Source organism: Camelus bactrianus, chromosome 13 (genome assembly GCF_048773025.1).
Source record: "Camelus bactrianus isolate YW-2024 breed Bactrian camel chromosome 13, ASM4877302v1, whole genome shotgun sequence".
NCBI classification, from domain to species: Eukaryota; Metazoa; Chordata; class Mammalia; order Artiodactyla; family Camelidae; genus Camelus; species Camelus bactrianus.
The window spans coordinates 79,516,049-79,528,581 of record NC_133551.1 but is presented as its reverse complement, the minus strand read 5'-3'; the positions used below and the strand labels follow the sequence as shown (position 1 = coordinate 79,528,581).

The window sequence follows — 12,533 nt, the reverse complement described above, 5'->3', positions numbered from 1 at the left end:
ACCTGGAGCCCGGCCAGGCCCTGGCCCCTAGGTGTGCCTGTTCAGCCCAGACTGTGGCCAGCTCATATGTTGAGGGGTGGACACGAGGGCCAGAAGAGGACAGTGTTGCTTCCCCATACCCGGGGCTGCTGAGCCCTACCCCACTGTGCTGGACGGGGCAAGGAGTGCTGGGGGAACCCCGGGTGAGGGGAGGGGTGCAGCTGGGGGCCCACTCATGGGTAAAGATGAGGAGGCAGGAAGTGGGAGGGTCCTCAGATGAGTGCAGCTCCCTTGCTGTGGGTGAGGTTGGGGATTGATGAGGGCCAAGCATAGGGCTTCAAACTTCCAGCCCTGACCTACCTTTCACTGAGCCCCGCCTCCCTACACAGACATGGGGGTTCCTCGCTTGCAGTGGGAGCCCAGGAGGAGAGCCTAAAGCCACCAGGTGGGTGTCCAGGTCAGGCAGGCCACCAGGAAGAGACACTTTTAAGGCAATAGCCATCAGTTGCTGTGGATGGCAGGGCCAGCTGAGGCCAGGCCACCCTGGGCAGTGGGCACTGGGGGTCTCAGCAAGGAGCATCTCCCACACCTGTCCTTGTTTGAAGTCTGGGGCCTGTGAATCCCAACCCCATGCTGTGATCCAGGGTGCCCTGTCAGTTACCGAAACAGAAATGGCCCCAGCCATCCCCAGGAGCCACAGGGGTAGGCCTGGGCTGTGGCTGGTCAGCCCCTCCTGTCCCTGCACCCCCAGCTGGGGCCCACTGGGAAACTGCTTCCAGGAAGTTAGGCCAACCCACTGTGCTCATCACCATGGCTCTCACAGCCTCGTCACATGGTGGTGGTCTTAGGTGATGGGCACATGAATTGTTTGTTTATTGCTATTGTTACTAATATTTATTTTAACTTTTACATAAAACTTATTCATAGCTGCACAACAAGTTAACCTAAGATTTAGCAGTTTAAAACAACAAACATTTATTATCTCATGCAGTTTCTGAGGGCTAGGAGTCCAGGAGCTGCTTAGCTGGGTGGTTCTAGCTCAGGGCCTCTCACGAGGTTGCAGTCGAGATGTTGGCAGCAAGCTGGGGTCTCACCTGAAGGCTCAACGGGGCTGGAGGACCTGCTTCTCAGCTCCACACTCTGCTGGCCTCTCCACAGCAGAGGACAGCTGGCCTCCCCTAGAGTGACAGATGTGACCGGCAGAGAGGGCCAGACCAGGATGTCCCTGCAGCCTCATCTTCTGCAGGACCCTACTGGTCACGGGCCAGCCTCCATACATGCGTTCACAAGGCTGAACACCAGAAGGGGGGTCTTGGGAGCCTTCCAGGAGGCCGTCAGTCTTGGGGCCTGCTTCCTTGCCCGTGGGTGCATCCCAAGCTGGGAACGTTCCCCAGGGCGCCACGGAGCAGAGAGCGCCCAGGTACAGCTGCAGAACCCTTTGGGCTTAGCTTCCTCCTCAGGGAACTGGAGCAGGTCCTGAAGCCAGGGCATGCCAGGGCGGGCCCAGGGAGGGGAGAGGCTGCTGGGGCCTGGAGATAATCAGGAGAACACAGGAGCTCTGCTGGGGGAGCTAAGGCCTCACCTCTCACAAGCCAGGGCTTCAGGCAGCCTCAGCCCCTCCCCCAACCCAAATTCCCAAGTGGCTGGAGTTTCACAGGCCTGGCCAGACCGACTTCTGTCACCATGGGGACCAATTCTTTCTCCACATTTCAAGCCCGTATGATTTGCTGTCATTGTCTGGTCCCCAGACCCTGAGACCCCACAGGCAAGACAGAGGAACCCAGACTCACAGGGCTCCAAAGGGCTGAGCCACCCACAGGGGCAGGCAGATCACCTGACCGTGCATATTAATTCAGCAAACATTTATTGACCCTTGGTCCCCCGCCAGGAACTGGGCTGGAAGGAGGCCACAGATGAATGAGGCTCTGCCTGCCCCCAGAAGGGAAATGGCCTTCTCACCCTCGCCCTAGGAGGGGGAAGTCCTGACTCCTCCCCCTCCACACGTTGGCCAGGAGAAGGTGCCTCCTTATTATTCAGGGGGAAAGGTCTGCAAGACAAAAGCCAAGACAAAAATAGCTGGGGGGGGGGGTAGTGTTCAGAGGAATTACCCAGTACCCCCTGCGGAAGAGGAGGGAGCAGAAAATGGGTGGAAGATGGGGAGGGTGGGAGGGAGGAAGAGTCCCCTTCTCCTAGGACTGGGCAGGTGTGGCGGGCATGGCTCCTTCCGCAGCTGGAGGAGCAGCCTAGGGAGGGGGGCCCAAGACAGCCCCTCTGGCGCCTCCCTGTCCTGCCCTCTGCCCTCACCCCAGGGGCCCAGCCTCAGCCTGGGCTGGGCCTCCTCCGACCTCCCGAGTCCTGTCAAGGACCACACCATCTTCAAACCAGCTGGCTCCTCTTTCATCCAAGCTAATTAACTAGGTCTGTAAGGCCAGAGCTTCATTCCAAGCAAGTACCAGCCGGGAGTGAGTGACACAGACATGGCCCTGGCCTCCTGAGCTCTCAGACCCTGGGGTGGCTGCCTCAGGCGGGAAAGTGGGGAGAGAATCCCAGGGGTCTGCTTACACAGGAAGAGACAGGGAGGAGCCTCCCTATCAGGAAAAGAGTGGTTCCCTCAGAGCCTGAGAAGGCCCTGGGAGGCTGACAGGGTCCTCAGAGCAATGATGCTCTTGGCAACAGCCTCTTGAGAACAAAGTACCAGGAACAGGAAGTACAGGAAGCCAAGGGGGCCCAGCACCAGGACAGGGGTCGGGTCTAGAGCTGGCACCGCCCTCCCTCTGCCTGGAGGAGGTGGTGTGGAGACCCAGCTTCCAGGTGATCTTCCCAAGCAGCCCTTCTCTCTCTGGCCGCACAGCAGGGGCGTTCCCTCTTACTCCAGCAGGAGGTGTGGAGTCCAGCTCTGGGCTCGTCCTGACCACCCCACCCCACCCCGCAAACCCACCTGCCTTCATATCTCAAAGCCCCCGGCCTTCCCCTCCTGCACTGAGACACCCCCTGAGCAGCTCCCTCCCCTAAACAAGCTGAGCTCCCAGCTTCTGAAACGGACCCCCTGCAAGTCTCCAGCTAGAGAGGGCCTCTGGGGCAGGTTTGCAGCAACTCCCTCACAGTCCTACTGGTGACCTCGCTCTTTCTCTGAGCCTCCCAAGGGCCTGGACTGCTGAGTCAGTGTATGTCCAAGGGTGCAACACATGACCCACATAGCTGCCACTGTCCAGGACCACTGGCTCAGGCCCTGGACACTCAGGGAGATGGGCCAGGCAGGCGGAGAGCAGGGGGTGACCAGCTTGGTGGAGCCTTGGAGGGCCCTGCCAGACGTGCATGGCTGAGTCCAGGAAAGCAGGTGAAACTTGCCCAAGACACAAACCTGGGAGCTTCTGGAGCCACTGGAAGAGGGGCAGACCAGCCTCTGGCCGTGACTCACCCTGTTCCTCCTTGATGATCCCTGGCCAGGCAAGCAAACACCTGATGAACCTGGCTGTGGTTGGGAAACAGATCTTGCCTCAGCCTCAGGAGGGCTCAGGATGAGACACTGCAGTCTCAGCTGTGTGACTCAGACCACTCCCTCATCACACCTGGAGCACAGCCCCCAGCAAGATCCTAGGGAGACCTGGGGCCATAGGACAGTGACTCCCAGGCCACTGTCCAACGAGGCCTAGTATCATTGCATTGTAGGGCCAACATACAGCTGGTGCTCAGGACGGATGCATAGCAAGACAGCACCCCCGTCCCTTCCTGCCATAGGGGGACCTCCTCTCCCAGGGCAGAACAGGGCACACAGCAGGACTGGACTCTGGCGGGAGAGAAGCCCTAGCACTAAGTACCCTTTGTCATGCTGGCCCCAGTTCCCTGCCCCTGGGACTCAGATGCCCTCTCCTGGGCAGACACTGGCCTGGGGCAGGCTCAATCCACGGGTGGGCACAGACAACTCTGAACTCAAGCATGAGATGGCAGGAGGTGGACCAGGCCAGCACCGAAGCTTCAGGCACAGTCCCATCCCTCACCACAGGTCAGCACTGAGACAACAGTGGGGAGATATATGTCGCCACCTTCCAGAGTCCCCAGGAGTGGGAGTGGGGAAAGCTACTTTTAAAAAGGGACAACAACAACAAAAAAAGCCCAGTTATGATGCACGACTACTTCCAAACACTGGAAGACATTCTGGGAAAAGTGATGACTGTCACCTTCCTGCCTGAGCCCCCCCGAAGGACCTCTCACACACACCCAGCTCCCCACTTCCAGGCGGGTCGCTGCTCCAGCAAGGACAGATACAGGCAAACGCAACGCCGGGACGAACCCCGACGCCGCCGCATGCCTGCCAGGCACAGGTGGGAGCAGAAGGGCGGGGCGCGGGGGTGCCGCATGGGGAAGGGCAGCCCTCCCCACCAGCGCAAAGACAACAGCTAACCCCGGCCGCTGGGCCTCTGGATCCCTCACCAGAGACAACAAAACAAAACTCTCGACGCGGTCCCTGGAAATAAGTATCTTCCTGGTACAGTCTCAGCAAAGGCCGCCGCTACAGTCCAGGACCGGGGCCTCACCGTAGCCACGGTCTCCAGGGGGCGCTCTGGCCCTGCGGCCCGGCCCCGGGGCCCGCGAGGGGCGCCCCAGTCCGGCCCCGCCGGAACGGCAGTGCGAAGGCAGCCTCGGGGCGCAGCAGGGGAAAGGGGCTGTCGAACGCCGGCAGCGGCGGGCGGCCTGCGTGGACCTCGGGCGCCGGGGCTTCTACCGCGGAGGACGGTGGAACCGAGAGGCGCGAGGGCCCGAGCTGGCCCAGGCAGGCCGCCAGATGGCCGAGCAGGCGAGAACGCACGTCGGTCGGGACGCCCTCGCAGCCGGCCAGGAAGCGATTCACCTCAGCCAGACACTCGCTAAAGCCGGCTCGGTACTTGCCCAAGACGGCGGGGTCGGCGCTGAGGGCAGCTGCGGAGGTGGCAGGGGACAGGCGGTCAGTGCTCGTGGCGGTGGTCCCGCGCCCGCTACCCCTCGCCACTGCCGCCTGAGCCTCACCTGTCATCTGCACGCGCCGCAGGCTCTGCAGGTGCCTCACGGTCATCTCCAGGATGTCTGCCTTCTCCAGCTTCGAGTGGCGAGAGCTCTGGGGGCAGGGCCGGTGTGGGCGGCTTGCCGCCCAGGAGTGCCCAGATTCCAGGCTCCGCGCCTCAGCCCCGCGATCTCACCCCCCGCCCCCGACTCACATCTTTCCTGAGGGCGTCCAGGATGAGAGTCTTGAGCTGAGCGAGGCTCTCGTTGATGCGCGCTCGCCGCCGCTTCTCCATGACCGGCTTGGAGGACTGCGGGTCCGGCAGTGGCTGAGTCCCGCGTCCGTCAGTCTCCCTCTCCCCGCTCCCACTTCTGCCAACCCACGCCCGGCCAGGTCCCCACCTTTCGGTGCTCGGCCGCGCTCCAGGGCTTGTTTGGGGTTCGGCAGGCGCTGGCCGGAGCTCCCGCCAGCGGCGAGGCTCTGGACTTCCCCGGGATGTCGGCGGGCATGGTGCGCCCACGCGCCTCCCGGTGACCGGCGAAGCGCGCCGCCAGGGGCCGATCGCGGGCTAAGACGAGGCTTCCCAAGTCCTTCTCTAGAGGATCCTAGGCTCCTGGACCGAACGCGCGTCGCCAGCCGCCCGGCTATTTAAGGCAGGGCCGCCACGGGGTGTGTGAACCCCGCTCGGCATTCTTTCCCACACTCGCGCCAGCCAATGAGCCGCTGCGCTCCTTCCTCACTCCCCCCACCCCGAGCGGGGCAGACCTCCCCCGGCCGCCGACCCTGCCAACTGTCAGTCACGCGTCCGCTCCCAGCCCACCAATCCCGCGGGCGACAAAGGCGAGCTGGGGCACCCTGCCTGGGCCCGCCTCCGGCAACGCTGGGCCGAGACGGGAAAATCGCCGCGCCCGCTCCTGAGTTCCAAAGCGGTGAGCCAGGCGGGTGGCCCTCCGGGAGGGCGGAGGGGCGGGGCTCACCTTCGGGCCAAGCAGGGGCGGGGTGAGGGTGGGGCGGCGCCGGCAATCTGAAGGGAATATTCGAGAGGGGAGCCGGGTGAGGCGCCTCCGAGGAGCTGGCGAGCCTCTGCACACATGCCACCGCTTCCCACTCCGCTTCCCCCTCCGCCATCCTCGAACCCCGCCAGGGGCCTAGGGCCTCTGCATAGTCTCTGAATCTAACCCCCACCGTCTGCAGCACTTACACAGGCCCGTGACACGGTGGACTTGGAACACAAGCCGGTGGCAGGAGAAAGGTCAGCTGACCAAGGTAGGAAGGGTGGCATCACAGGACGATTAAACGATGGCATAGGACCAAGGAAGGTGACGCCACAGGGCAGGCAGAGTGCTGTCATCGGTCAGGCAGGAATAACGTCATGGAACAGAATGTAAGGATGCCACTGGTCAGGTTGGCGATGTCTCCACATAATCAGAGGTGATGTCTCAGGGTGAAGGTGGATGATGACACAAGCCAGATAGGGTGATGTCACGATGGCTGGTGATGTCATGCTCTTCCAGATTACCCAACAGTGAGCCAAGCACCAGCAATGTAGGGCTCAGAAAAAAATGAGAGCAACTTGTTAAAATTGTGTTTGTTATTGCAAAGAGGCATATTGGGAAACAGGGCTAAGCTTATCTTCGTGTTTGATGCTGCTTTCATTTTGAATTACATTGCAGGGCACTGTCACCTTTTGAGTGCTGGAGATGTCCAGCCCAGTCTGGCCTGGCAGCAGTCTCGTCTGCATCCCACAGATGTTTCCTGAGGCCCACGGTGGGTCTGGCCTGCCCTTGAGGCTGGGGAAATTTCTCCTGGGCTCTAATTCAATGGGGAAAGCGATGGCAAACAAAACAATGACGCGGTTGCCAGAGACAGAAAGAAATAGGTAGATTGCTGGGGAAAAGGAAATCCTTCTTTCGACTGGGTGGTCTCCAGGGAAGACAGCAGCTCTGCAAGGCGGAGTGGGGGGCGGGGGGAGTCGGGGAGAGAAGTAGCATTCCTAGGACAGAAAGATAGAAAGGGACCACAGAGCCCAAGGGAGGAGGGGCCATGGCAGGCAGGGTGTAGGGATCTGGGGCTTCTGACCTGGGGAGGGATCTGGGAGAGTCGTGGTTGCCTTTCGTGAGCAGCGGAGTGGACCGACTGGCAGCTCCGAAGGGTCACATCGGCTGCTATGGTTTACCAAGTGGGTGGCGTTGACAGGTGGCCCCTGCCCCAACACCCATTCCCAGGGTCCCAGTCCGGGGGCCCCAGTGCAAACGCCTCCTCTCCATTCCAAAGCCATCCTTGTCGGTCCCGGTCTAACCCTCTGGAAGCTCCTGATGCGAAACTGCTTCCCTCCACAGTCCTCGGGGGCGCTCCGGGTGGGGCGGGAGGCGGCTACATCCGACTTGCCTCTGGACTGTCACTGATAAGGCCAGGCCTCACACTCCCCACCCAGGTCCCCAGGGATACGTGCGTGCACGGCAATGAGTGCTGAAGAGCTGCAGGGGTCTGGATCAGGAAGGGACATGCCATGGGGACCCTGCCAGCACAGAAAGCCCTGGGAGCGCTGACAGGGCCGGTGCCAGGGCGGCTGGGATCAGTCCTGAGGGGGATGAGGCCGCGGGGGTCGCGACGCCTTCACTGCAGCCTGCCCGCAGCAGGCGGGAGAGGAAGCCCGCGAGTGCCCCCAGTGGCCACCGGCACCACCTCCCCCGTCTGGGAGGTGTCGGGGGAGCCCGTGGCGGACGGGGTGCTTGGGACCTGGCCTGGATGGGCTCTGGGTCGCCCCCAGCCTGCCGCAGAGGGGGTTCAGACTGGAAGAGAGTCCTGAGGAGCCTCGTTCTTGACCGTTCTTTCCCTCCTAGTGGTTAGACGTTCTCACTTACCCTCCTCTACCTGTTTCCTCACCTGTAAAATGAACTATCTTTTCGTTTATCCCCGGGTTACTGGGAAGATACATGAGATCCTATTTTGAAAGTGCTCAGCACGAGTCAGCTACAGTTGTTACTGCCTGGGGAAGATTGAGACAGGCAGGGAGGAGCCACCTGGACTCACCTGCCATGTGCCCCACAGCACTGTCTGCCTTCTGAGAGCCACACCCCCCCCCCCAGCTCATCCCCAGACCCCTGCCAGAGAGGGAGGGATGCCCTCCACCCAGGGTCTCTGGGGGCCTGTGTCTTGGTCCTTCCAGCCCCAGCCCCAGCCAGGAGCCCTTTGTACCCCAGAGCAAAGTGACTTTCCTTACTGTGTTCACAGGGCTGCACCCCCACTGTCTGTATGATTGTGTCTCTCTGGGCCCTCGTAACTCTGGCCATCTCCTCTCTGCCTTTCATATCTGAACTTGATCCCTGGTAGGACCCACAGGTCTCCTGGGGGCTGCAGGGGCCCCCCTGCTCTGCGTAGGGAGGAGAGTCCTGGGCTGCAGTGGGGAAATGGTGCTGACACCTTGGTGTGGAATACTGCCCTTCCTAGAGGTGGCTCCAACAGTGCCTCTCAGCCCAGATATCCTTATGGTGTGTCCTTGGTGAGACTTGTGATGACATCAACCACAGACACAGGGCAGCGGTGAGATGTGAGTCCTGAGGCTCTGCCTGAAAAATGCCACACATGTTCACCTTGCTGTCCTGAGAAACCCGCTCTTGGAACCCATTTGCCCCTCTATGAGGAAGCCTAGACTGGCCCCATGGAGAGGCCCCAAGGAGAGGCTCTAAGGAGGGTCCTCGTGTACGTATTGTAGCCAAGAGCCCAGAAATCTCAGCTGCTGGGCTGGTGAGTGAGTCACCTCCAGGTGACCCCAACTTAACAGCTTCAGGGCCCCCCACTTTGTGTCTTCCCAGCTGCCCCTGTGTGCTCTGTTCCAATTCTCAATTGACAGAATAGGGCAGTCGTTACTGTGACGTTTGGGGGCATCTGTCACACAACAGGAGTAACTGGAATAGCTAAGACGGACCAAGCCCTGGACCCTGGCCCTTCCCTCCCACCCCTGCTTCTTCCTGTCCTTACTCCTTTCTCCAGCATTTACAGAGCCTCAGGAGCTCTGAGCCCTGGCTTCCCATCTGATGAGGTGCTTTCTGCAAACCATCAAAGGCCAGCTATCTGTCCTCCTAGATCAGGCTTGAGTGGGCCAAGTCCCAGTTGGCTGGTGGCCTCAGGGCATCTCCAGGGACCACTGTTGGCCACTGGGTATAGGGGTCATGGGGGCTGAGGCAGGAAAGTCAGTGGGGGAACCTGTGTAGAAAGACAGGTGTATTTCCAGGCCAGGCACTGGGCTCTAGCCTTGTGGCAGGCGCAGGTTGGGGGCATCTCCTCACATCTGGCTGCCATGACAGCGTTCCACACAAAAACATTCAGACAATGTCCCTTGGGGGCCTGCCAAGTGCTGTCTGTGCACACCTCCCTCCCAACCTCTGACATGGGGGTGGCATTCCCACCCTGCCCCTCAGCATTCCACTGGCACAGGGACTCCAGAACATCAGAGACCCATGGACCACTGCCTGCACCCCCACACCCTGCTGTTCCCTCCTCTCCTGCCAAGGGGCAGCAGCCTGTGGACTCAGGCAGCTGGGACCAAGTGACCAGGCTAGAACCGTCTCAGGTCCTCTCCTGGAGCATGGGAACTGGGTGCTGAGTTGTTCATCAGTGTTTGCTAGAATGACAAAGTGGCAGAGGCCAAGGGCAGGGGAGTCCAGGATTCAGGATAGAGATGAAGGACACAGAGGCCAGGAGACCAGGATGCCAACAGTGGGGCTGGAGATTCAAGGGTAGTTCTCACCCCCTGTGGCTTCCACCCTTACAGGCCATGGACCAACACACCTTCCCTCAGCCATCTGATGCCTCACAAGTGGGGGCAGTTCCCCCAACAGCACCTCCCCCGTGGTCTGGGCACTGTCAACATCCTTCTCCGGAACTGGGTGTTGACACTTCGCCACATGTGGGAAACCATGTCCCCCCAGCTTCTGGGTGGTGAAAGAATCTCCTTCCAACGCTGGGACGCCACCTCCCTGCTAGCTCCAATGGGCGCTGCTTTTCCCTCCACTCTTCTTGGCCACTGCTCTTGGGGAGAGGTGAGCTTCCTTGTCCCTCGTCCTTGGCACTTTCAGACCGGTTTCCTCTTCACCAAAAAAAGCCCCGGCTTTGAACCCCACCTTATTATCAGACCTGACCTTGCTGGAGTCGCCTGCAGCCCTGGGGGCCTCCCCCGCGCTCCCTGAAGGTTTTACTCCTGGTTCCCTGTCACTTTCCCCAGCCACTCCTATCACAGTTCTTGGTGATTTCAAAATCCGCACGGGTGATTCTCCAACCTCTGGCCTCCCTCTCCTACATGGAAGGTCCAAGTGAGCTTGATAACTAAGACCCCGTTCGCGTGGTGCTGGGGTTGCCGGCCGCTCTCGGTTTCCGGTCGGCTCTGGAGGCCCCGCCCACCGGAAGCCCCGCCCGCGGGCACAGGGAGGCGGGGGTGAGGTGGGGCTGGAGCTGGAGGCGGAAGGTCCAGCTCCCTTGAGCGGCTGTGCTTCCAGCGTCACCTGGGGTTCTGCCTCCTCCCTCCACACCCCCAGCCTCTTCTCTCAGGTCCTGCTCGCCGCACCCCCCACCCCCACCCCCACCGGTGACAGCATTGCGCATGTTCTTGCGCCTGTCGGTGCCTCTAGTACTTGGGGAACAAGTCTTCACAGTAACTTCTCCGTCCAGGCAGCGGGAGCAGTCGCTGCCTGGTGACGGAGCCTGACTGAGGCTCCAGCCTCCTCTGCATCTGACCCTTCTCAGGGTCCTCAAACCAACATTTTGCCGTCATCCTTGACCCTTGAAGTCCACCTCCAGTGCTGCCCCACCAGGTCCTACAGCTGCTCTACCTTCCGGATGTATCCAAATCCCCTCCTGACCCCTTGCTCTCCTACCACTGACTGCAAGCCACCACTACCTTGGTCCTGGATTTTTGCAGAAGCTCTTTGCCATGGCAAGGAGGCTAGTGTTGGAGCCAAGCGCTTGGTATCGGAAGGTGGACAGAAGAGAGGGTGCACAGAGTGGCTAGAGCGAGCTTAAGCCCCTCCTATCACTCGGAGGGTGCCGGGAAGCCGTGGGAAGGAGGTTTCCTGTAGATCACTCTGGCTGATGGGTCAGTGACAGATTATGGGGGGCAGGACAGAAGCAGGACCACTAGGATGTATCCTCAGTAACCCAGGTGAGGTGTGATCGTGCCCTAGACCAGGCTGCACAGGTATAAGTGATGAGGACTGTGGGCATTCTTGGGAAGGATTTTTGTTGTTGCTGCTGCTTAGATAGTTGACTTAAAAATAAAATCAAGTGTATTAAATATTACAGATACTATTTTAAAGGCTTAGGGAAGTTTAAGATAGTTTGAAAATGAAACCAAATTTTAATCAAAGGCCCCTTCATAAGTGGCTCTTGTAACTTCATAAATAGAATATTAAGGTTTGTGACTAGAACTTACGTATTTTGTAGTATTAGTTCAAATAATTTTGTTTTACCGATGAACTCAATCTTTTATTGTTCTATAACCTTCTGTATCAAGTAATGCTTTGCCTGTAAGATTTCTCTGTTAACCTGTTAATAAAATTGTTAATGTGGTCACGTCTGCTTCCTTTCGGTTAATATTTATGTAGTATGTTTCTTCCCATCCTTTTACTTTCAGATCGCCTGTATTCTCATATTTCAGATGGCTCACGTTTTCTTTAAGCCACATGAAATCAGATTCTTTTCAACCAGCCTGACAGTCCTGGTCACTTAGTTCCCCCCTGGATTTCAGACTTCTGTCCTGTAGAACTGTGAGGGAATAAATTTCTGTTGTTTTAAGCCACTTGGTTTGTGGTGGCTTAGAAGCCACCAAGACACAGAGACAGGTTCCTCCGGGTGCTGTCACTTTGCCTGCCTAAAGCCTTTGCATTTAGTTCCTCTTGTCAAAGCAGGTGACATTTGATGAAGTAACCAAAAGAAAATGAAGATTCTATTACCTTATGTCAGTATTAAGAAATCAGGAGACATACATGCCATGTTTAATAATGGTCACCTGAAGGAGACTGGGGGATTTCCACATTCTGTAATCTTTGTTATGTTTGTGGTTTTTTTTTTTTTTTTTGTAATACTAATATTACTCATGCAAGGAATGAGTTGATATAAACTTAAAGTAATATAAAGAAACTATTTTTTTCTTTTTCTTTTTTTTATTGACGTATAGTCAGTTTACAGTGTTGTGTCAATTTCTGGTGTACAGCATGAAGAAACAATTTTTTAAACTCTGTTTTTTTGCATGTTAACTTTGGTGCCCTATGAGATTAGTTGGAGAAGGGGAGGTGGAATGATCAATTCATATTCAAAACATTTTGTTTTTTCTATTCTTTTACTTCTTATTTAAAATTTTATTTACTTACTTTTTATTTAAATTTATTTATTTATTTATTTTTAAAATTATTTTTTTATTTTTAGCTGACATATGCCTGTAATGTGTTGTGTGTAATAGTAAAAATTTGGGAACAACCTAAATATTAAACAATATGGGATTGGTTAACTAAATTACACTGTGTTTTATAATGGACTCATTGTGCTATGGGGCACATATGCAGCCATTAAAACAACTTGCATA

The 12,533-nt window shown here is 57.7% G+C and overlaps 1 protein-coding gene and 1 long non-coding RNA gene across 3 annotated transcripts; one reads left to right on the top strand and one right to left on the bottom strand.

Moving 5' to 3' along the window:
* Window positions 1-929: 929 nt before the first annotated feature.
* Window positions 930-9,860, bottom strand: HES4 (hes family bHLH transcription factor 4). Its single transcript, XM_074377796.1, has 5 exons — window positions 6,159-9,860; window positions 5,359-5,981; window positions 5,172-5,267; window positions 4,984-5,071; window positions 930-4,896 (listed from the first exon to the last, which is right to left on the bottom strand). Exons 2-5 carry the CDS (start codon window positions 5,464-5,466, stop codon window positions 4,511-4,513), a joined length of 678 nt encoding a protein of 225 aa, XP_074233897.1. The 5' UTR covers window positions 5,467-5,981; window positions 6,159-9,860; the 3' UTR covers window positions 930-4,510.
* Window positions 5,759-11,524, top strand: LOC141579665 (uncharacterized). 2 transcript variants are annotated; one of them, XR_012511523.1, is made up of 4 exons: window positions 5,759-5,886; window positions 6,152-6,223; window positions 6,631-6,724; window positions 9,732-11,524. It is a non-coding gene; the product is annotated as an uncharacterized LOC141579665 (long non-coding RNA). The 2 variants fall into 2 exon arrangements; XR_012511524.1 differs by lacking the exon at window positions 6,152-6,223 and having other exon boundaries at window positions 5,770-5,886.
* Window positions 11,525-12,533: the final 1,009 nt, after the last annotated feature.